At 31.2% G+C, this 25,232-nt stretch overlaps 5 protein-coding genes across 14 annotated transcripts; 3 read left to right on the top strand and 2 right to left on the bottom strand.

The window, feature by feature from the left end:
• The first annotated feature begins 4,597 nt into the window (after positions 1-4,597).
• LOC122526135 (UPF0547 protein C16orf87-like) lies at positions 4,598-6,382 on the top strand. The gene is made up of 3 exons (XM_043649339.1): positions 4,598-4,887; positions 5,364-5,552; positions 5,741-6,382. Exons 1-3 carry the CDS (start codon positions 4,837-4,839, stop codon positions 5,969-5,971), a joined length of 471 nt encoding a protein of 156 aa, XP_043505274.1. The 5' UTR covers positions 4,598-4,836; the 3' UTR covers positions 5,972-6,382.
• A 789-nt stretch (positions 6,383-7,171) lies between these two features.
• On the bottom strand, positions 7,172-11,043 carry LOC122526131 (monocarboxylate transporter 12). Its single transcript, XM_043649334.1, has 5 exons — positions 9,624-11,043; positions 9,121-9,264; positions 7,850-8,777; positions 7,454-7,674; positions 7,172-7,365 (listed from the first exon to the last, which is right to left on the bottom strand). Exons 1-5 carry the CDS (start codon positions 10,291-10,293, stop codon positions 7,187-7,189), a joined length of 2,142 nt encoding a protein of 713 aa, XP_043505269.1. The 5' UTR covers positions 10,294-11,043; the 3' UTR covers positions 7,172-7,186.
• Positions 11,044-11,949: 906 nt separating this feature from the next.
• LOC122526129 (glutamate [NMDA] receptor subunit 1) lies at positions 11,950-18,407 on the top strand. Of its 9 annotated transcripts, none has more exons than XR_006305967.1 (18): positions 11,950-12,181; positions 12,260-12,449; positions 12,546-12,797; positions 12,893-13,087; positions 13,169-13,269; positions 13,372-13,545; positions 14,464-14,577; positions 14,893-15,040; positions 15,136-15,349; positions 15,442-15,576; positions 15,692-15,849; positions 15,957-16,191; positions 16,308-16,456; positions 16,545-16,702; positions 16,797-16,969; positions 17,130-17,383; positions 17,458-17,533; positions 17,968-18,007. XR_006305967.1 is itself a non-coding variant. In XM_043649330.1 (18 exons), exons 2-17 carry the CDS (start codon positions 12,285-12,287, stop codon positions 17,458-17,460), a joined length of 2,628 nt encoding a protein of 875 aa, XP_043505265.1. In that variant the 5' UTR covers positions 11,950-12,181; positions 12,260-12,284; the 3' UTR covers positions 17,461-17,481; positions 17,968-18,007. The 9 variants fall into 9 exon arrangements, 6 of the variants coding, with proteins under 6 accessions (XP_043505265.1, XP_043505262.1, XP_043505261.1 ...); XR_006305966.1 differs by having other exon boundaries at positions 17,458-17,610; XM_043649330.1 differs by having other exon boundaries at positions 17,458-17,481.
• A 283-nt stretch (positions 18,408-18,690) lies between these two features.
• Positions 18,691-21,807, top strand: LOC122526134 (sorting nexin-12). Of its 2 annotated transcripts, none has more exons than XM_043649338.1 (4): positions 18,691-19,148; positions 20,428-20,523; positions 20,598-20,722; positions 20,824-20,911. In XM_043649338.1, the coding sequence occupies exons 1-4, from the start codon at positions 18,984-18,986 to the stop codon at positions 20,846-20,848; spliced, it is 411 nt and encodes a 136-aa protein (XP_043505273.1). In that variant the 5' UTR covers positions 18,691-18,983; the 3' UTR covers positions 20,849-20,911. The 2 variants fall into 2 exon arrangements, with proteins under 2 accessions (XP_043505273.1, XP_043505272.1); XM_043649337.1 differs by having other exon boundaries at positions 18,712-19,148; positions 20,819-21,807.
• Positions 21,808-22,477: 670 nt separating this feature from the next.
• LOC122526133 lies at positions 22,478-24,687 on the bottom strand. Its single transcript, XM_043649336.1, has 4 exons — positions 24,405-24,687; positions 24,041-24,223; positions 22,860-23,982; positions 22,478-22,664 (listed from the first exon to the last, which is right to left on the bottom strand). The coding sequence occupies exons 1-4, from the start codon at positions 24,609-24,611 to the stop codon at positions 22,582-22,584; spliced, it is 1,596 nt and encodes a 531-aa protein (XP_043505271.1). The 5' UTR covers positions 24,612-24,687; the 3' UTR covers positions 22,478-22,581.
• Positions 24,688-25,232: the final 545 nt, after the last annotated feature.

Genomic DNA, 25,232 nt, shown 5'->3' with positions numbered 1-25,232 from the left:
TCGTTACACACATGCGCAACGTTAGGAAAGTCATATAAATAAATTTAATAAAACAAATCTTATCAGAGGACAATGACTCAGTCTAACGACGAATTTCGAGGAGGAGGGATCACAAAACATATACTCCGATCTTTTAAACAATAATAGACGCTTGCATTGATTAATTAACAATTATTATAATGCACTAATGCACTCTCTTTATGTTACAGCAGAATTTTACCCTCGAAATCATCACTGCGCAGAAGCATTCAAATAATTACTTAGAATAGATAAAAATACGAAAATCATAACGTTTTATTCTTAAATTTTATTAAATAGGTTTATTATTCTTTTTATACATGTGCTTAACGTTCGGGAGGTCTTGTAAACAACTTTCACCAAAAGAACTTTAACAGAGGATAATGACTCAGTCTAACGACGAATTTCGAGGAGGAGGGATCACAGAACATATACTCCGATCTTTTAAACAACAATAGACACTTGCACCGATTAATTAACAATTATTTTAATATTTTAATGAATTCTTATTATAATTAAGATTGTTTAAACGCATATATATTTATTTAAATATTACCTAACTTTTGACGTACTTTGAATATTAATTAATTGCGATTTTATGTTTTAATAGATGAAAATTTTACCCCTTCCTACCGAAGTCATCACTGCGCAAGAACATTACAACAAATGTACATTTGTTTAAACAATTACATAAAAATTAAAAGAATATTAAAATGAGAGCGTTATAATATTAAATTTTATTGATTAATTTTATTGATTTTCTTTTATACACATGCGCAATTTTCGGAAAGTCACATAAACAACTTTCACCAAAAAAACTTTAACAGAGAGTAATTACACAGATCAACGGTGAATTTCGAGGAGAAGGGATCACAGAACATATACTCCGAGTTTTTAAGCAACAATAGACACTTGCGCCGATTAATTAACAATTATTTTAATGCACTAACGCACTCTCTTTATATTTCAGATTATTTAGACATATATATGTACTAGTATATATATAGGTATTACATACTTATTAACATATTTTAAATATTAAATAATTTCGATCCGATATTTTATTAAATGAAAATTATACCCCCCACCTCCTCGAAGTCATCACTGCGCAAGAACGTAACAACAAATGTACATTAGTTTAAACAATTATACAAAAAATAAAAGAATATTAAAATGAGAGCGTTACAATATTAAATTTTATTGATTAATTTTATTGATTTTCTTTTATACACATGCGCAATTTTCGGAAAGTCACATAAACAACTTTCACCAAAAAAACTTTAACAGAGGATAATTACTCAGATCAACGGTGAATTTCGAGGAGGAGGGATCACAGAACAAATACTCCGAGTTTTTAAGCAACAATAGACACTTGCACCGATTAATTAATAATTATTTTAATATTTTAATGAATTCTTATTATAATTAAGATTGTTTAAACGCATATATATTTATTTAAACATTATCTAACTTTCGACTTACTTTGAATATTAATTAATTTCGATTTTATGTTATAATAGATGAAAATTTTACCCCTGACCTCTGAAGTCATCACTGCGCAAGAACATTACAACAAATGTACATTTGTTTAAACAATTACATAAAAATTGAAATAATGTTAAAATCAGAACTTTATATAATTTTTATTTCTATTTATTACAATTAATTTTCTCGTTACATACATAAGATACTTTCGGAAAGCCATGTATATAACATTCATTAAAAAAAAACTTTTATATGACAATGTTTCAGTCTTACAGTAGATTTCGAAGAGGAAGGTTCATCAAAAGGTACATCTTTATTTTTAGATTACAATATACATTTCTATCGTTTAATTAACAATTATTTAAGGTGTATTGAACAAAGTATTATTCTCTACTAATACTTACATATATATAATTGCTTAAACATATACATACATTATTTTAAATATTACATACTCTCCTATTAACGTATTTTAAATATAGAAAATAATTTTAATATGAATTTATTTTTATGATTTTAGATGACTGTCTTCAGCTTGGTTGCGTTCTTGAATTGTAACATAATTATAAAATTCTCCGATTACTTAGATTGTTTTACAATTATTGTTACTGGCTAAATAAAATTTAATATTAAGTGTTTATTAAAATTTTATTATTTTTTTAGAAGCAATTCAATGGGTAGCGGGTGGATTCCTTCTTCGCAAAGGGCGCCATTTGTTAAGAAGGAATTTACTTCAGGGATGCGACCCTGCCCACGCGAGCCTTGATTCTATCTTACTCCCAAGGATAGAATCATGTCCTACCCTTAGCTTTTTAAAGTGAAACGCCCTATCTTTTTTTTTTTTTTTTTTTTTTTCTTTGCTCTTTTTAACTCGCGACTTTGCAAGCATACATGCATTTAGCATAGGAATCGAAAGCGATCGAAGGGATAACGTGCGCGATCAGTTAGACGGTTAAGTCCACGGCTATCTGTTAGACAGGCTTTACACGCCTGCTGTTAGTTTCTAATCGATCGTGTCGCGTTGATTTCTTTGTTTCGCCTAGATTTCTCGTCGTATATATTATTTCTATCGGGTTTTAATTCGCGTTTTGGTATGCATCGATGCATTTAGCATAGGAACCGAAGCTACACGTACCCAATTGGATGCGTGGAGTGTAAGTTCCTCGTAATATATTTTTTTTTTATTATTACCCGTTTTCTTAACTTCGCGATTTGGTGTGCATCGATGCATTTAGCATAGGGACCGAAGCGACACGTGACTGGTCGAGGTACCCGGCTGGTTGCGTGAAGTCTAAGTTCCTCGTCGTATATATTTATTTTATCGCGTTTTCATTCGGGTTTTAATTCGCGTTTTGATATGCATGAATATGCACGTAGCATAGGAACTGAAACTGCATTGTATGGGATGTCTACCAAGGCCATTGGCACCGGTGGCAAACTGTACGTGCAGCGTAAGTTCCTCGTAATTAAGATTAGAGTCAGTGGATTAGTCCAACCGGTGGGATACCACTTAAAAAAAAAACGTAAAAAGTTTCACTTTAAAAAGCCTACTTTTCAACTTCTTCCCTATCCCTTTGTTTTTTTTTGTTGCAGGTTACATAGGAGAAGGACCACACCAGGACAGCACGAGGACTTAGTTATAATAAAGGATAGTATAAGATAATTATTTGTATAATTAAATTTATAATTAAATATATAATTACATGTATAATTTTAATCTATTTATTCTTCTCCCCTTAGCACATTACACGCGTGTGACATTTATATTTAATGTATTTTATTTGTTCATAGGTTCCATGTTTATGCGATTCTATTCATGTTTCACTCCTCCTTTATCATTTTGATATTTGCTATTCCAATTTTCTCTTACTCCTCGATAATAATTGCAAGGATTTTCCGAATAAAACTCTTAGAGTGGGGCCTAAGAGTGGGGCTTATTAAAAAACCTTCTCGGGACTTTCATCTTCTTTGGTTTCAATTTAATTCGGATGGGGACATCTTCAGGATGCACATCCCGGGTCTTCAGAAGCGGTTACCTCCTCGTGGTTAGACCTGGGCAATGGTATTTTACTTTCAATATAATGTTTAACATATTTTATATGTTATGCATTCCATTGCAAGTAAAATCTAGCCAAAGACCGCTTGCTATAGACATTATAATTGCAATTAGTTTCTTTTAAATCCCTAATTAATATCATATCCTTCTTTTTTCCTTTTTCCTTGGTTCCTTTTATCCATTTCATCTATGGAAACTAATTACCTTATAATGTTTTTTTAATAACTTTTATTTATTATTTTTTAGGTAGTAGGTGAGACGCTATTGGTAAGATCAAGCTTAATTTTTAATCGATTTTAATGAACTAGGTTTCATTTAAAAAAGATAAAGGTCGAGAGAAAAGTTCTATTTTTTGAATTTTCAAAAATATAGTTTTTTTAAACGATTTTTTTTTAGAAAAACAGTAGTATGCATACTTTTGGAACATTTTATTACAGAATGATACTTGAATAAATAAAATTTTCCAATTACTCTTAGAAATTTACCGATCGAACTGTGTCCGTGATGAATACACTCAATATTTTTCTTAGAGATGGCACTATCGTAGTTTTTGTCGATAAAACAGTTTTAATATTGTGGATTTTTATAAGTTGCATTGACGTCAGTCAACGATAGTTTTAATCTTATGTCAAGATTAAATAAACATTGCTTCAAAATATTCAGAAAATAGAAATTTACTTAGAATGATCAAATCTCATGTTATTTTTTTTCCTACAAATTCGAAATTATTTCTACACAACGAACATGATATCTTATCAATAATCTGGGGTGTATATCATTGAATCAATTTATATATGAAAATTCCATCTTTAATGTATTTATATCTTAATATGTAAATCTGTTATATTAAAATTTAGATGAATAAAAATTTACTAATTTTTATCACACATACACAATTAATGATATGAATTAATTCGAATTTAAAAGTATTATATTTTATTATTTACTATATGTATTGAATTTTTTTTCGTTCATTGTCCAACCAATGACAATAACAATATAGGCAAATAGGAGATAGATAAACGTTGATTGGTCTACTCTTGTGACATGGAACTGTCATCTAGCAGACAAAATAGAAACTACAAAGAATATTATTTGTATGAATAGTGTATATATAATATGTGTGGTGTTCTTAAAATAAAATTAATTTAGTCGGTGTAGGTAGAAGTTTGCCATAATGATTTTTTAACACACACCATTTAACCATTTAATGGGTTATATTCATAGAAAATTTAGATAGAACAAATTTATATGTAAATTTTGTGTACGTGTTAATTATGGCGAAAACAAAAACTATTAGTAAGGGTTGTCCGAAATGTGAACAACAGGTAATTTAATTTAATATTTTTCTTTATATTCGATAAAATGTATTAGACATAACAGAAAAATGAATTAATCTAATTTGTTATCTGGAGGAATGAGTCATAATGTGATAATTCAATCAGAAAATTGTTTTTTTTTAAGCTGATATGATAAATTCTATAAAAAATTAATATAAAATAAATAATTACATTATTTATATATTGTTATTTTAATTAAATTTTCTAAACATAATTATAGTGATATCTAATATTAATATTAAATTTATACCAACCAAAATGATTGTTAACCTTTTTTTTTAAATTTATACCTTAAATTTAATTATTTCTTTTTTTTAGGCAAATATTGTGTTTTTTTTATTAATATATATAATTAGATTTTTGAATTTCTATATTAATTCTTTATCCATTAATTTTTTAGATATATATGATGAATAATATTAAACCAGTAGTTCTAGTGTTAATTAAAAATATTTTATTTTAAGGTACCCGTTGCTTGTAAAGCGTGTCCATGTGGACATTCATTTTTTAATGCACGGCGTAATTCTATCAAAAGTCCACCAAGTCCAGATAGCGGAGTTATGAAAACGAGAAGAACTAATCGTATCAAACGTGAGAAGCCAAATTATTACGACGCATTAGAATACGACAAACAAACAAAGAAAAGTTCAAAGGTATTCCATACCGTTACTTTTATATATCTATTAATATTTTTTTAACTAATTATATGGTATAGTTTGATTATATAGAATATTAAATTAAATATGTAATAGTATTAGGACATTTAAAAAATATTATATATAAAATCCTTAACGAGTGATTTATAAGTTGCATTGAAAATCTTACAACTTTATATTCTTAGATAAGACGTGCTGCAGATACCTCCAGTGATATAGATTGTCGTCAATTAAATAAAAAGAAAAAAAGGAAAGGTAAAGGGAAAGGTAAAAATGGAAGTAGTAGTGGATTGGGTGATGACGATGATGAAATGGAAGGAATTAGTGGCTTATCTCCAGAAAAACAGTTAACATGCTCTCTTATTTTACAAGAGCTTAATAATAAAATGAGGGTAGTAGCGTGGAAGCCATCATGAATTTTTTTCTCTACGCAGAGAATGTACATATAATTATGTGATTATAAGATGTGTTTTGACTGTACAAATACTTTTCTTTTTAAAGATGATTAACTTTTTAAAGATAGTTAATGAATGTTCTCAATATCTTTTGAATAACATCGAAGACACATCACAAAGCAATATAATTTACGATAAAGAAATATTCTCTATGTATATACATATTTGTACTTTTACAAACAAATATTCTTCCTCTTTTTTTTTCTCTATCTGTGATTTTTGCTAATAGAATTTCTCTATTTATTCAATCTTCTTTCTACCAAGTTTTAGTTAGATAACAGATATATTTATATTTCCACAATCAATAAGACTATTATAAGACAATTGATCCAAATGGAACAACAAAAAAAACCTATAGCATACAAATGTAAATAGATATATCTAATATGAAATATGAAATTATGCAACAAAAAAAAAAAGGTAGTCTAATTGTAATTACCGTGCTTCAGTTTGTTATTAATGACAGATTTTGTACCTTTTTATATATATATATATAGATATATATATATGGAGATATATATATTTATATATATATACACATTTATAATGTAATTAAAAATATAATATTGTACATTGTGTGTGTAAATAATATGTAAATAACGAATATAAAGGCAAATTGAAATAAAATAAAATAAGGATGTGATCTATACGCTCGTATTTTCATATTGTTCTGTGTTCAGTTCTAATTTTGTGCGCGAATTTTTATATATATCTATACAATTAATCGTTTACGTCATTAATAGTAGTAATAATAATAATAATAATAATAATAATAATAATAATGATAATAATAATAATAATATTAATAATAATAATAATAATAATAATAATAATAATCAACAAGAGAATAAAGTAACAACAACAAGTAACAAGAGCAAGTAACAGTAATAACAACAATTATATTCATAAGAGATTTGATTGATCATGCAGAACATAACGATAATTTATTTCAATAAGTCGAATTATATGAATTATTTTTCAATGTATGAAGAATTATTCTCGATATAACTATTAACAAATTTATAAGAAACAAAAATTATATAGCGACAAAAATGCTGCAATTTATTATTTTTCTAATACACGTTTACTCTCTCTTTCTCTCTCTCTCTTTTTCTCTCTCTTTCTCTCTCTCTCTCTCTCTTTTCTTCAAGGAATATCACACACTTGCAAAATATTTTATTCTTTCACATTTGTATCTCCTTGACAATTATTATTTTCAGTATTATTAACGGGCAGCTTCGTTGGTTTTGGTACTTCATTGAATACCAATAGGAGAGGCAAACCTCCCATTACCATGCATGTACCCATACACAGGAAACATACGGTGTAACTTCCAGTTACATCACGTAAATAACCTGAAATTATTAGAAAAAAAATAAACGAGAACAGGTGTTAACGCGTCATCGTCATCATCAATATAAAAATTTGAATAGCAAATCGTACCTGCGAGAGGTGGTATAGAAATAGCGCCAACACTTTGAAACATTCTGACCAATCCATAAGTCGAAGATATTTTATCAGTTCCATATTGGTCAGCAAGAAGGACGGGAACTAAAAGAAACCAACACCCCAAGCATAATCCGTACATTCCAACGGAACACGCCAAGACGTAAAACGAATGAGCCATGGGTATTGTTAACACCGCAACACCGGCACCAACGACGCTGTAGAAAAAAGTTTCATTTCAATACTCTTAATGAATATAATTAAATTAAAAACAGTTTGTTTTTTTTTCAATGAACAAAACTAAAAAGAAAGAGAGAGGAAAAGATAATCAATGACCCAATGAAAGTAAAAGAAAAATCATGCCGAGTTAATTCTAATACTAAAAAATATTACCTTCCAATGTATCCTTTTCGTCGATCAAAAAGTTGCAAATCAGAGAGCCAACCTAATCCAAGTCTGCCACATAAATCAAGAGCAGCCGAGATTGCTACGAGATAACCAGCTTCTGCTTTCGTATATCCACCCGCGTGAACATATGCTGGCAAGTAATATAACATGTATGGACTTCCAGTCGACATTAGACTGACTGAAAAGCACATCATTATAAATTGTGGATTCTTCAATAAGGAAAGATCAATGTAACGTGCAACTTTTTGCATTATCGTTTTGGGTTCTTCCGTAGTAGTCATAACATCGGTTTGGGGTATCGGTGCAGGACATACAACTGTGGCGGAAGACCTAAGAGATCTCAGGGATGATCTCGCTTTGTAAACGCACGTTGAGTCAGTTGATAAATCTTCAACGCTATGCAATATACTCGAGCTTCGTATTTTTGAAATTGGCTTCATCATAAGAGTTTCCCCCATCACGTCCTTCTCTTCGTCACTATCCGTCAATTCAACGGCTATCACGCTATTCTGATGGAATAATTCGTTGAGAAGATTGTGACGTGCCGTCGCATCATTGGCGAAGAGAAGATCGAGTTTCTGTTGCTTCGTTGCTTCCTGTCCGCCATTGCTGTCATTCTTTTTTTCACCAGACTTCACCCCTTTGTCGTTCGTTTCATTATCCGGAAGATAATTATTCTCAAGTGGCCTGTACAATGTCGCACTGACGCATACGTGAAGCATACATCCACCCAAGAGTAATATTGTACCGTGAAAACCAAAATTCTTGACTAACGTTTCAATTAAAAGGGGAAATACAAAGCTTCCCGCTGCTGTCCCTGATACGCATATGCCGTTTGCTAGAGCACGATGCTTATCGAAGTATTGAGAAACGATTATGATGCCTGGTGTTGTCGACAATCCACCACCGATCCCTGAAAAAATTGATTTTTATTTTCATTTATTCAAAGTTCTCTCGTTCAGTCTAAAATCTTATTTGAGAATTATTATTTCAATTTAGTTTCTTCTTAGCTCGTAGATCTGTATCAAATTACTTTTGAATTGTTTGTTATTTTATTTTCTTGATAATTATTAGGACACTCGCAAAAATGACCGTTTCCGAAAGTCTGATTCGGCTCATAAAAATTTGAAAAGCTTTAAAACAGACTAAGTAATACGATGAAAAGATAATAGCAGTGTCCGAAAAAACTGATCTAAATTATTCCTTATATTTTGAATTATTGTATATCTCATCTAATAATAAATGATCGGACTCACCAGTCAAGATACCAAATGTAAAAAAGAGATGTATCAAGCTGGTGGCGAAATAACTAGTCGTAAGTCCTAAAGCACAGAACAATCCACCGATGAAAACGACAGCACGGCAGCTATACTTTTGACACAGTATACTCGTTACAGGCGCTGAAATGAACGATCAATGTTAACTATGTAAGTTTCTACATATCGATTGATTTTCTTTATAAATAAACTGCATCAACGTGACGAAGGAAATATTTTTCAAAACTTTATGCGTAGGTTTGCTTGTAAGCATGCAAATTTTATTATATAAGATTGGAGATCAACGTCCTTGAGAACGTAACAATTAATATTATATGTAATAAATTAAAAAATATTCTATAAAAAATATAATTCGTTCTCAAAATTGCTAAGAAAATTTTGCAAAATTTCAACTGGTGGCGCGAAAAATGAACTAACACATAAAAAAAAGAGTATATATGTGAAAAGAAATAATAATAATAATTGGAGAACGCATGACTCACCCAAGGCGAGACAAAGGCAAGAAAGTATAGCTGGTATCCAAGATGCAACCGATGCTGATGAGTCCTTGAACGTTTCCATGATTTCAACATAGAGGACGCCATAGGATTTGACCAGGCCAGCGACCCAAAACTGGACGAAAAAGGCACCAAATACGACGACCCAACCATATCCACCATCCAAAGGTATATAAGAAGGATTCCTTAATTTTCTGGTATCTCTCCTTTTAGGTTTCTTCTTCTTCTTGGTTGGCGGGATTTTCGAATTAATGGTTTTAGAGGAACGAAGCTCACGAGATTTCGCTATCAATGGTCTAGCGGTTAAACTTGATATAGTTAAGAGATTTTCATTATCCTCGTCCTCGATCGTATCCGGTGGACTTTGTAAATGAGGTGGCACGACCGGTGTCGAAGTAGCAGTAGTTTGAACCATCAACGAGGCCGGCCTTTTAGGGGATGGCACGCCAGTACTTAAATCAAATACGGGTGCGGAATGAATCGAGAGTAAGGAACCCAGCTGATTCTGTTGATTCATATTTTCGTCGATGACGGCCGTACTGACCATCTCCTGTGACGCTGCTCCAATTCCTCCTGTGCCACAGCCGACCGTCGAGGTCGCACGGTCGACCGATCTACACGAATCCTGGAAACTCCATTCCCGTGGCAACGACATTTTTTACTGTCTTCGACGAAACGAGAACCGTAATACATTGGAATTACGTATTCTTTCTCTTTCACTCTCTCTCTCTCTCTCTCTTTCTCTCTTTCTCTCTCTTTCTCTTTAACTCTCTTATGCGTTTATGTTTAGGTTTAATGTTCTTTTTTAAAGTTTTCAACCAAAAAGAGAAGAAGACTCTTGTCTAATTATCTTTATCTCTCTATTTTTTTTCTTTTACCTTGCACTCTCACTTCCACTCTCTCTCTTTCCCTCTCCCTCTCTCTCTCTCTCTTTCATTCGCCCTCACCCTTCCTTTTTTGCTTGCTTTACATACGTTACCTAACAATCGTCTATGTATCTTGATCTATGTATTCGTATACGTCATAAGCTCTATCTATCTATCTACCTATCTCTGTCTCTCTTTCTTTCTCTCTTTCTCTCTCTTTCTTTCTTTCTTTTTAATTCGTATTATTTCCCTTCTTTTTCTTGACAGTGGTGTATAATAGAGACAAACAATAAAGAATCTTTTCTTTAAACACACACTCTATTTCAGTCCTTTTCTTTGCAATGTTCTACGTTACGTTGCCTTCTCTTGCCTTCTCTTGCCTTCTCTTGCCTTGCCTTGCCTTCTTGCCAACCCGGTAGCAATGCCTCTCACCATTTAACTTCTTATTCTCCACTGTTCCTTCTGTCACGATCAGACGGTTCCTCGGTAAATACAGAATGGAAGGGGGTTGCGCACGCACATGAGGTCGCCACGGGGTGGAAACCTACGGGATCGATATGCAGCAGGTACGAAATGATGAAATGACGCACTCTTTGTCTCTCTCTCTCTCTTTCCCTTTCTCCTTCTCTATTTTCCTTACTCTGTCTTTCTTTCTTTCTTGTCACAATCACCATGTGTCGTAAAACTTTGATTATTGTTCTTCATAGATTTCAATGTTTTAAGAACTATCTACGTTTAGGATACACCTAAGGGATTCTTTCATTTCACATGGATTTGGATTCATTCTCTTTCCTGTTGATCTCTACGAATGAAAATAATAATTTATATTATTGTAATATGCGCTAATAAATTGATAATAAATTTGCATAATAATTATGCAAATTCATCCTGACATAACTTTAATATCATATTAGTTTGTTTATATATAATTTCGAATAGAATTTGTGTGACACAGTTTTGTTGCAGGTAATATGATAAAAGAAAGAAAGAAAGAAAAAAGAAAAATGAAAAATAAAGCATTTATGTTTGCGTGTAACTGCATTGAATTTATCCTTGGTTATATCTATCCCTTAGATAATGTAAGAATCCACATTTAAGTAGAGTTATTAGGCTGTTATTATTGAAACATGGAAGACACGTGGTAACTTGTGGTACCAGTGTTTACCTCTGTTGAAATATGATCAATATTTTAAACAAGTCTGATAATTTTATATAATATCTAGGATATACGATCACATTGTAGATCATATCCTTATCTTTATCGCAATATTGCAACATATTATCAAATCTAAGGGAAAAGACAGGTGCAAAGTAGAGATCGAATTCGAAAGTTGGTGCCAAAATCTTTGAATTTACGATAGTGGGGATGGGAATGAATCCCTCACTTGCGCGCAGCATCCAACTGGATCAATGTATCCCAAGAGGAGGTCAAATCTTGGCTCTGTCCTCGTACTTCGGGCCATTATAACTTGGGCCGTGCCCAAGTATTCTTCTACTTGTTTCGTCAAATTTTTCAATCATTTTTTGGTGGGTGGATGAACGCGGTGTCGACAATATATTTGTATATCTAGTTTAGTTTTATCACATTTTGTTTTTCTTTTTTTCGGTCTTTTTTTTTAATTCCTTGTCTTACCTGAAAGAGAGAAGAAATAAAACCGGGATTTAATTAAACGTCAGGTAGGTCGAGAGAGATCCGTTTTTTAAAGCATGCAAATTTTAACATAGATTTTCCTTCATACTTCGTGTCTTTTCTAGACTTCAATTTGTTTACCCTATCGCAATGGGAAAATCTAGTAAAATGATAGCATTGATTTGTCTTCTGATGCTTTTCGAAGACTATAATCATGCCGCAAGGCCATCCAGTCACAACAGTCCAACTTTGTTCATGATCGGTGGTGTCCTTTCAAACAACGAAAGCAAAACTTACTTTGCTCACACCGTGGCCGTGAGATATACATTTTATTGATACATTAATTATTTTTTGATTTGAACAAAGACTTTGTTTTATTGATACAAGCATAATTTAATTATTTTATTTTAGCATTTGAACTTTGATTCGCAATACGTGAACAAAGGTATAACTTACCAGCACACTATCATCGAAATGGACTCCAATCCGATCAGAACAGCTCTCAGCGTTTGTAAATCTTTAATCGCTCAACAAGTTTATGCAGTAGTGGTGTCCAATCCTCTAACAGGTGATTTGTCACCAGCTGCTGTTTCCTATACCAGTGGTTTTTATCATATACCTGTAATTGGTATCTCTTCGCGTGACTCAGCATTTTCCGATAAAGTACGTCGATCTTTAGATCATACCTTACTTGTATTCATGAGGATGTAAGAGAAATTCTTTCAGATGGACAAACATATTTCAAAATATTTTTTCAGAACATACACGTGTCATTCTTACGAACCGTCCCGCCATATTCTCATCAGGCTGACGTATGGGTTGAAATGTTGAAATATTTTAACTACATGAAGATCATTTTCATCCATAGTTCGGACACCGATGGTCGTGCTTTGCTAGGACGTTTTCAAACGACGTCGCAAAATTTAGAAGACGACGTTGAAATAAAAGTACACGTAGGTCCATCTGTCCTCTTCCTTCGCTTATCTTAAAACATTTTCTAATATCGATAATTATCTATCCCTAAAAAAAAACAGGTAGAATCTGTTATAGAATTCGAGCCAGGTCTTGATAGTTTTATGGAACATTTGATGGAAATGAAAAGTGCACAAGCCAGAGTCTGTCTGATGTATGCCACGTAAGTAAAAATCAATTTATCAATATTAGAATAATCTAATTTTTTGATAAATAAGAAGATCATTCGGATATAAACATTTGAATACATTTGTTTAACTTACAGAAAGACAGATGCAAAAATTATCTTCAGAGATGCAGCATCATTGAACATGACCGGAGCTGGATATGTTTGGATCGTTACCGAGCAAGCATTGGATGCACCTAACGCACCAGAAGGTCTTCTTGGACTGAAATTAATTAACGCGAGCGCAGAGAAGGCTCACATCAAGGATAGCCTGTCAGTTCTTTTACGATCTCACACGATAGGCACTCCTACATGTATATGCATGAAACTGTGTACATAGTTTCACGATTAGGTAAAACTTCCACTTCACACAATTCCACGATCACTTGGAATCGCATCTACTATGAAGAAAGGATTGAGATTGCTGAAATTTTTCTTCCTCTGATTATCTTCTTCAATTTTCATCTTATCGTCACTATCTCTTTACTCTTTACTCTTTTGCTAGCTTTATAATTGTAATATATATTTTTTCTTTTTTTTTTATATCAAATGTTTACTTATCTTGCACATCGTTTCATCTACAAGGTGCCTAACTTTTTTTTTAAAAACTGCTTACATATACAAAACTTGAAACTACTGTCTCATTTCTCAACGTAGTCATCCTGTATTCGTAAGTATATATTTTTTGACGTCCTGATTACATGATCGTTGTCTTTAGAAATTTATTTTGTCCATTGGAAAATTGATTGATGATGCGAATATGACACAACTTCTTGTCTTCTAAATCAATCATTCACAATGGCCATGTAATCAAATTGCGTCGATATTATAAAAAAATATATACGCGTACAGAGTCACTGTGTGTTAAGAATTGAAAGTAATTTCAGCTTTCTGCTGTATGTAGTTTGAAAAAAAAAAACTTAGGAGACCTTAGAACTTAAGAATGCATCTCTTAACAACAATATTTCTTGACTATTACACAGGTATCACTGAGATAAGAACCAGCATCATTTTAATTTGAAAACTTTGATGTATCGATGTTGGTTACAGATCTAAGGACTCTGATTTCATCTCATGGATGTTACTGCATGGAAACGTTGTCCTGTAGAAATTGTGTTGTGTGCATAAGTATATTTAAGTAATCCGATTATTAATTTTTCTGATGTCGAGGGTATATACTTACTATTCCAGATACGCTTTTGTCTCTGCGTTACGAGAAATGAACGAAAGTGAAGAAATTACGAGCGCTCCCAAGGATTGCGGTGATTCCGGAACGATATGGGAAACTGGGAGGAAACTTTTTGAGTATGTCTCATCGTGTTATTTCTTGTTATTTTACTCATTAGCTACAGTGCAATACATGTAGACGCGTTTCCATGAATATCGCGGTATTTCCTTGTTTCCAATTACGCAATTTGACTGTATTTGCGTTGATACGAAGTAACATTTTTAAATAAGAAAATAAATTAACTACTATAGGAGCTCTCTAAATTACAAAATATTACACACCGAAAGGAAAAACGCTATCTTATAATGGCACATAATAGCTACATGATTAATATTTCGAAAACAAATTAGATATATTATAATTGCGTAATATATACGATTGTATGATTTAAGTTATATCCGTCAACAAGTTTTACCACATGGAGAAACTGGCAGAGTTGCTTTTGACGACAACGGCGATCGTATTTTTGCCGAATATGATGTTATTAACGTTAACGAAAATGGTCGGCAAGTTTCAGTTGGACAATACTTTTATCCAGCTGTAAGTATTAAAGATAAAAATGATTTATTATTAAAATTCTATCAAATGAACGAAAATCTTAACATTTGTATGAAATTTGATCGATATTTTATCAGAATGGAACAAAAATGAAGTTAAGAGTTAACGAGTCGAGTATCATTTGGCCTGGACCTTCAAAAAATAAACCCGAAGGTTTAATGATACCAACGCACTTAAAGGTATTGACAATTGAAGAGAAACCTTTCGTTTACGTACGTGAAGCAAGCGAGAGTGAATCTTGCCTGCCTGATGAAATAGCATGTCCTCATTTCAAGATTGATGAAAACGAGAGTAAGTAATTTAATCAAATGATGTGTGTGCGTGCATTTAACTGTGAAATTAATTAATGATCATGGAAATAAATGAAGCCTTGTAATCTATAGATTCGAAGACGTATTGTTGCAAAGGTTATTGCGTTGATTTGTTGAAAGAATTATCAAAGACTATCAATTTCACTTATAATCTTGCTCTATCCCCTGATGGTCAATTTGGCAGTTATGTCATCAAAAATAATTCAGGTATATTACTAACACAAACATTCTTTCGTATACATTTTTATTTGTTTAATTTATTTATTATAATTAATTATTAATCTAACATAGAAAAAAAAAGCAAGAAAATCTAACTTTTCAGTTGCAGGGAAAAAAGAATGGACAGGACTAATCGGAGAATTGGTGAACGAACGAGCGGATATGATCGTTGCACCATTGACGATTAATCCTGAACGTGCTGAATTCATTGAATTCAGCAAGCCATTCAAATATCAAGGGATAACTATTTTAGAAAAAAAGGTACCAGAGAAAGAGCGCCCGAATTTCAAACATAAATTCCCAATGGAACTCTCATCCCAAGAAAAGATACTTGAATGTTAAATTAATCAAATCTTGTTTGATTCCAGCCATCTAGATCATCAACACTGGTATCTTTCTTACAACCATTTAGTAACACCCTTTGGATCTTGGTGATGGTTTCGGTGCACGTAGTGGCGCTAGTTCTGTACCTCCTCGACCGGTTTTCACCTTTCGGGAGGTTCAAACTAGCTAATACTGACGGCACCGAGGAAGATGCCCTCAATCTCTCGAGTGCCGTTTGGTTCGCATGGGGAGTATTATTAAATAGTGGAATTGGTGAAGGTAAATATGGTCTTTTCTTGTCATCATACTTGGCATATAAATTAAACGACCTATTAGGAAAAATGTTCACCATAGCTACTAACAAGATTTCAATTATTATGTACTATATTATTTAGGTACTCCAAGAAGTTTTTCAGCTCGAGTATTGGGCATGGTATGGGCAGGATTTGCTATGATCATTGTGGCATCATATACAGCTAATTTAGCTGCCTTCCTTGTCTTGGAACGTCCTAAAACTAAATTAACTGGGATCAATGATGCCCGAGTAAGCAGACACAACAAATTTTCTAAAAAAAATATGCACACAATTAGAGAATAAAACAATAAATGTTGTTTTATATGTTGCATTAAAGCTCAGGAATACTATGGAAAATTTAACATGCGCTACAGTTAAGGGGTCAGCAGTGGACATGTATTTCAGGCGACAAGTTGAACTCTCTAATATGTATCGAACGATGGAAGCTAACAATTACGATACAGCTGAAGACGCTATACGTGATATCAAAATTGGGTACGTATTATTCACACCTGTGCTTCCTTAATATAATTTTCAAAGCAAGAATGTAAATACGTACAATATGATAAGTCATTTGTGTCAATTTTAGGAAATTAATGGCATTCATCTGGGATAGCTCACGTTTAGAATTTGAGGCAGCTCAAGATTGCGAATTAGTAACTGCCGGTGAATTATTTGGTCGTTCTGGTTACGGAATTGGCCTACAGAAAGGTTCACCCTGGGCGGATGCCGTGACTCTGGCAATTTTAGACTTTCACGAAAGTAATAGCAACGCTATGATATCAGTATAAGAATAGATAAATGAAACATGAATATTTTTTTTAACGAATTGTAATGAAAAAGAAAAGACTTTAAAATGTAACAAAAATAAGGAAGAACAATTTCTAAATGTAATAATTAATACTTCATATATCGTTTTTAGGTGGTTTCATGGAAAGTCTTGATAATCTTTGGATACTGCAAGGAAATCTACAACAATGTGAACAATTTGAAAAAACTCCGAACACTCTCGGATTGAAAAATATGGCAGGAGTGTTCATAGTGGTTGCGGTCGGTATCATCGGTGGTATCGGTTTGATTATTATCGAAATGGCGTACAAGAAGCATCAAATTAAAAAGCAGAAGAAAATGGAACTGGCTAGGCACGCAGCCGATAAATGGAGAGGAACGATCGAGGTAAACAGCGATCGGCAGCCGATTTCGTTGTTTGATATGTTTCCATCGTTTCTTCAGAAATGTGTGTTTATCAGTAATCCTCAGGAAGCGACGACGAGGTAGCTGCGCTGAAGCATGTCCATTTCCCGAGGGACTTCCCTTCGAACCCTAGTAATAATAATTACGTGATAATTAGCGAGTTGCACAACTGACAGTGTGTAGAAATTATTATGAAGAAGTAGTTGTAGGTAAAACTAGTTGCAGATACATATATAATATATATATATATATACATATACATATACATATTTCATAAAACTTTTATCCTTCCTCTCGAGGAAATACGATACACGTAGGATCATCCTTAACACCCATACACATAAATAACTAAATCAAATTTGTAAAAATCTCCATTAAAAAGATAATTGAAAATATTCAAATTAAATACAGCAAACATGTATTACATATCTCTGGACAATCCTACGTGTATTCCTACGTAACGTTAAATCGATCATAATAGTCAACATTTTCTTTTCGAGGGATTTCCTTTGCGATAAGATACTTATAAGTTCATTTGTATGTAACCCTTCATTTTATTTATGCAGAAGCGGAAAACACTTCGAGCTTCGATAGCTGCACAACGAAGAATTCAAAGCAATGGCCTGAACGATCCAACGACCGTCAGCTTGGCAGTCGATACGGTCGCCAGATGCACCGTCTTACCACGTAGTCCAGGAAGAGCATGGCCTGGAGATAGTGATATACGTCAACGACCAATGTCACGTTCTGAGGACGTAAGATTATCACCTGCCGTTTACACCGCCGATGTATCTCATCTTGTAGTTTAATTATTATATACATACACACACGCTGTGTACTTACGTGTTCACAAAAAATAGTTTTTTAATATGTACAACTCTTTCATATATATATACATATATATATATATATATATTAACGCACACTACGAACTAAAGGAATTGTATTAATAGTTAAAATTAGGTCTCGTTCATTGAAATAAAAACAAATTCTTTGATTGTTACAATTGCCATATATATTTACTTTTTATTTTGTTTCATATTAATTTATTTATTTTATTGTTCGTTTTTTAGAATTATCCACTGACGATTTGGGAATCAGCATCTTTGAAAAACGCGCCATATGTTCCAGAAAACGATGCATCTTGACTCGGTCGATAATCTATCGACGCGTCAAATCAAATGTACGCGTTTAAATATTTTATTGTTAAAATATGCGACAGATATAATTATTAAGTGAATATTTTTGCTTGCATGTAAAATTTAATTTGATATTTTGAATTAAATCTTACGATTTGGATCGTAAGAATTTAAAATCTTTAGTTCTCCGATCGGCCGTCATAGTCTGAGTAGCACTGTCAAGTAATAATTTTTTAAAACAAAGTTTCTATTCGGAATCTTTACTTTTCTTCGTTCAGGGCCATAACACACGAGAACGAAGGAATTGTGTCAAATGTGGTGTCAGCTTGTAGAGAGTGTACTGTCAATCGAAAAAAAATTAACTTATCAACTATCGAATATCGAATTAATATAGTAGGTGGTGTTTCGCCATTAAATATTTAATCAATTATTTTGCTAAGGAAATGGCGGATACTACCGTGGATGCAACGAGGCGTTTAAACGTTAAGAAACAGACATTGGACGACGCTTACGCTGCGCCCGCAAATTTTCTCGAAATTGACGTGATTAATCCAATCACACACGGCGTTGGTAAAAAAAGATATACCGATTACGAGGTCCGCATGAGAGTAAGTTGAATAAATTTCTATCAAATATCTGGAGGGTGTACTTTTAGATTTTTCTTATCTACTTTTTTTAGTCATTTTTGGAACCTCTTTCTTCTTGGAACTTTACCAAATTATTGATACAAATCAAAGACCTTTGACATTTATCCAAGTAATAATTTGTTGTACGCACATCTATCTATCTATTTATCTATCTATCTATCTATCTATCTATCTATCTACCTATGTATTTAAATAAGGACATTCTATTTGAATGAACTTTAATTCTAATTATTATTGTTATCTACTCGTTCATTGCCTCGGTTCTTACCCTCCCTTTTCGATACATCAAATTATAAAACATTACTTTCGACCAATTTCATTTGTGCATTTATGTTTCGTTATATTATATCTCTGTCCCGGGAGAGAGAAAGAGTGACGATATCGCGAGATACTCTCGCTTATTATCGCGTAACACTAGATAAAAGAATTTAATGAAATTATCTGTTTTTACTGTATATTCTGAGAGAAGGAGGATACCTTAGTAAATTTTAAGATGTTCCACCAATGTTAATATTTCTAGGGTTTCTGTAATGATGCTTCTGTCTGTAATAATTATTATCTATTAGAAAATATATCTACAGGATGTCTTTATCAATTTTACTCACCAAATTGTGTCAGTGTATTTTATGTACAAAAATAAGAAAAAAATGTTATATAAACATTGGTCATTTAAAACTTTATTAAAAAATTATTTCTTCTTTAAAGTGTCAATTGCCTAAGCAAACACAACCCTGACACTGTTTTTGGATAAAATGAACTTGTTTCGCATAATTGTGAATGCATATTCAAAGCACTGACATGAGTGATAAGATACTCTTTTGCTACAAAATTTGCATTGATAATACTCTCTTATAGTAGTCTGAGTATTTTTATCGCACATTCTTGGTTTGAAAATACTTTCTGCATTTTGATTAGTTGTATTCCGTACGGAAATTTAAAGAGAATTGATATCAATTGAGATTTGCTAAATCACTGCGAAATAGTAAACAGCATAAATAAATACTGACAGTGATGAGTAAATGTGAACATCTATAATTGATATCATAACTTTTGTAAATAAAACTTTAAATGACTTATGTTTATATAATATTTTTTTCTTTTCTTTGTGCATAGAATACATTGACACCCTGTATATATATTTATATTCATTTGTTACGTTCTCATTTAGGAAATGTTTAATAATTCGATTATTTTTATGTCTTCTAAATTTTCCTTCTTTTTTTCTTTTCTTATTTTAAAGACAAACCTACCCGTCTTTAAAGTCAAAGACTCCACAGTTAGAAGAAGATACAGTGATTTTGAATGGCTGAGAAACGAATTGGAAAGGGACAGCAAGGTACACCAATCGATTAATAAATTCTTTACTCGAGTTTAATAATATTAATATCATATATTTTATTTAATTTGTAGATTGTTGTACCACCATTACCTGGAAAGGCATGGAAACGTCAAATGCCATTTCGAGGAGATGATGGAATTTTTGAGGAAGATTTTATTGAGGACCGAAGGAAAGGTTTAGAGATATTTGTTAATAAGTAAGTGTTATCAAACAATATTTTACATATTTAATTGTACGAGCCAAGTATAATAAAATTGAATACATTTATAAGTTTCAATATTAAATGTTTTAGAATAGCTGGACATCCGTTAGCACAGAATGAACGATGTTTACACTTATTTCTGCAAGAACCTGTAATAGACAAGAACTACGTACCTGGGAAAATACGTAATACATAAGTAATAATGTTAAGACTAATTCACAAGTATATTTCACCCAGTCTTTGATATTTAAGCCATATTTCATTATTTTAATAATGTTTCATTGAAAGATTCGAAAAGATCCTTCTTTATATACATATATATGTATATATGTATATGGTTTATATATATATTTTCATATTATATAATTGAGCTTTTAGTGCTGTGATGTTTAATCAAGTATCTTGGTTTTGTAATAGTTACGTTTAAATCGTTTTCTCAAATTAATGAAGGATCTTTTATCAAAAAGTTAAATATTAGTTAACTTCATAGGGAATTTATAAACGATCTCAACAATAATAATCTACACATCAGGCAAGAAATGAATTATGAAGATGAATCACTATAAATAATAATAATAAATGAAAAAGAAAAGAATGACAGAATTTGTGCATGTATAAAACGCAACACAGCGTTGTTACACTTTTGCATAATTACCAGTGTACAAATTTCTGTTCATTAAAATATGGCTTATGGAAATTAAAAAAGATTAAAAAAAGAATAAAAATTAATAATAATAATATTTATGTACAAGTTGCTCGGTAGAAAAGTGCAAAGTATAGAAATAATTATATAATAATAGTTAATCCAAATCTGCTTTTTCGTACTTTTATTGGATAAACTACCTGCAAATTTCTCAACAAAAACTTTGTCACTCTTAAGTAATGAAATTGTTGTAACATATCTTGTTGTTTCTAATTTTTCTATAACTTTTGAGTTTTAACGTTGTTTCTACTAATGAATATTTTCATGGACAACTTGTACGAATCTATTTTCTCAAATAATTTATGTACAAAGATGTAAAACTCTAAAATACGAATTTTCCTTTTAATTAGTAATTAAATAATGATTTAAATCAAAATATTGAGTTTTTAAATAATAATAATAATAATAATAATAAATATTAATATAATATAGTATAATATATCTATTTGCTAAAAAGAATATTCTTGAAAAACATTTGTACATCTAAATATTCTGAATCTTTTTGTTGTGTTTGAATTTCTCGTTTCGAACACAAATGGAATAAAATAATTATTGTTACTATTATTACTATTACGATTATTGTCATTGATATTGTTTGGAAATAAGAGTAAAATTATTGACTTTTATACGATGGCCATTTTTTTCGAATTCGTGTATTATATGATTTTTGTGTTAAAAAACAACCTTATTATTTGCATGAAACATTATTTTTTCATAAATATTTAGAATATAACAATATGGTGTCTAAGCAGGTACAATCAAATGGGCACACAATACTTCAGTCTTTAATTATTTAATAATTATTAATATCATAAGCCTACCTTTACAATTATTACGTGTGCACACAAAATATTAATGAGTTTTTAAAGAAAGAAATTTCTTTTCTTTTCTTTATTTTTACTATTTTTTAAATAAAAATGAGTATTAAATGGACAATATATCTACAATTAACACATACTTTTTTGTTTATCAGTCTTAAAAGAAAAGAAAATAGTTCAATTTCTTTAATAAAACAATAAAAGTAGTTAGTAATTATTAAGCAAAAAAAAAAATAATTTCAGTTCATATTGCTATAGATAATAATTAATCTATAATTGTGTTTCATTTTCTTTCTAATCTACACCAGAAATGGGTAATCCATGAGTCTTTATTACATATATATATCTTGATTGGTCTTAATGAATTGCCTATTTCGGAAATAATTATCTATGTACTTGTTAACACAGCTCTCTTCTGAAAATTAAAAATGAAGAGAAAATCATAGTATAGATAGGAATGATTATAAAAATGAGATAAAATATTATTTAATTTTTCAACTGCAGATCGCTCAGAAACAAAATATCACATCAGTCATACTCTGACTTCTATTGAATGCCTAAAGGCACTATTCGCAGTCAAAAGATTAAATATAAATATATAATATCTTACCAGGAAATGTATTTTCAATAATAAGCATATCAGCAATATGCTTGGCTACAGCTTTAAACAATTGACGATCTTTAATTCGTCTTTTTTTATAAAATGGCATTAAATATTTGACAATCCATGGAGCTATTCTTTCTTTGCAAGCAGTTAAATGTTCTTCTATACAAATTGGTGAATCAGGCATCATCTCTTCTTCATCAGATTCTCCAAACAATTGAATAAATTTTCTTTTAATTCTACCGTGTTTACGATAATTTGTTAAAGATAATTCTGACAATTTTCTTTTTAATTTAGAAACCTGATGTACTCTTTCGACAAACCAAATACCATCCGTTCTTTTCTTTTGTTTACTTTCATTTGTAGGTTCTTGTTTACACTCGATAGTTGTACCTTCTTTATTAAGTTCGGTTGGTTTATCTACTCTACTTTTCATTTCCTTATAGTAACTAAAACTAAATTTTCCTTGAGCAGGAGAAGACATTTTTACAGTATTACTCTTTGGAATATTATTGCTCTCTTCTACACGTTTGAAATTAGAAATCAACGGATTATCAGTTTCCAAACTCATTTTGCTGATTTCTTTGTCAACACTAGCCTTACTTATGCCTGAATGTTTTTCAATTAATGTTGTCAAATCACTACTGTCATCGCTCTCACAAAACATATCTTCCATATGTTGCAAAAGTGAATCTTGCGAGATATCATCATTTTTATCAATATGCTGCTCAGTTGGTTGCTGAACAGAAGTATCGGTTGAAAGAGTTTGAGTTAAAATTGTTGTTTCTTGACTTTCCTCATTAAATATTAATTTATCTGTATTCTCCTCTTTAAATACAAGAGTTTTAATACTCGCATTGTCTTGCATGGAAACATTTGATTCTTCTATACAAGGGGGTGCCTTCTTATCTACAGATAATGTTTCTGTTGCATTAGATAATTCTTCGTAATTAGATGTGATGCAAGCATCTTGCATAGTATTAATTTTACGTTGATCACAGGCATTAGTTTTTAAACATGGACTATTAGTTTGTACACCGACATCAACTTTATTAGATGGTGTTTCTAATAGCATCACTAGCTGTTTATAGACTTTTTTTTGTGAGGTGTGTGACTTAATATCTGAAATCTGTAAAAAAATGATTACAGACTTGTAAATAATCTCTCTTCTCAATGGTATATCTTACCATTTTAAGCATGTGTTGTCTATACAAAGAAGCTTCTAAAGAACATCTAACAGCATCCAATTCCATTTGATCTGCACATTTTTTTAATTCGTAACTTTGAGCCTCTTGGTTCTTTTGTTTGTAACATACTATGTAATTATTCAATAGACATTCGTGTAGATACGAGAAGTATACTGCACGTACCTGTTTCAAATATATACACCTCATCTTTAATTTTATTCGATATGAAATATTTGAAATTAATTTCAAACATGCTCATGCTTCTATATTTATATTTATATATACATATAGATATAAATATATATATATGTAAATATATATATTTTTTGTATAATAAAAATTATTATAATAAAATGAAACATGCCATTGCAGTAAGTCGTAAGAATTCATGATTTGGAGTTGAAGGTAACAGAAAATTGTTATCGGTTATTGATGGTAGTGTCATAGGAAAGATCTTGTCGAGTTCATTCAAACTAGCATCTTCGTCTATTTCAGCTTCGTTAACCTCTTGTTCTTGTTTCAATGCAAATGGCAATGTTATATCCATCGATTTCATTGCTGTCATGTTCATGTTTTATTTAACATTATCATTTAATTATTATTTAATAAATGACCATTTTAATTTCTCTCTCTCTTTCTTTCTCTCTCTTTCTCTATCTGTCCCTCTCTCTTTCAATGTCCTTTCTTCTCTAATAATAAATTACTTATATGTTGGACACACATATAAACATTTAATAAAATATATGATACATAAAACGATGCACATTTTGATTTATTAAACAAATATTTTGTTAACTCGCGGTTTACAAATTAATAATGAAATGAGATTAAAAATGTTCTTGACTTAAAAGTCGTTATCAATTAACAAGAAGAAATATTTATTTTTTTTTAAGAAGAAGAATGGTTAGTAATATTGAACACCGACACCAAGTGGCAATCTATGAAAACTTCAAACAAGAATTTCTATTCCTCAGATAGGCATATTTGTTTTACAAAAATAAATGTTTTTAATTGATAATTGATACTCCAAATAGCACCTAAGCAAATTTAGAAATATTTCCAAAATTAATATCTTTTATTTTTTACTCAAATTTTCATTATTGTATTTATGTATGTATCCGCATGCATTCGCTTATAATAATATTTGTTTATTTAAAATATTTTATTAAATAGAGAATGATTCGACACATAA

Source organism: Polistes fuscatus, unplaced genomic scaffold (assembly GCF_010416935.1).
Source record: "Polistes fuscatus isolate 324 unplaced genomic scaffold, CU_Pfus_HIC Scaffold10, whole genome shotgun sequence".
NCBI lineage: Eukaryota > Metazoa > Arthropoda > Insecta > Hymenoptera > Vespidae > Polistes > Polistes fuscatus.
This window is presented reverse-complemented; position numbering and strand designations above follow the sequence as displayed.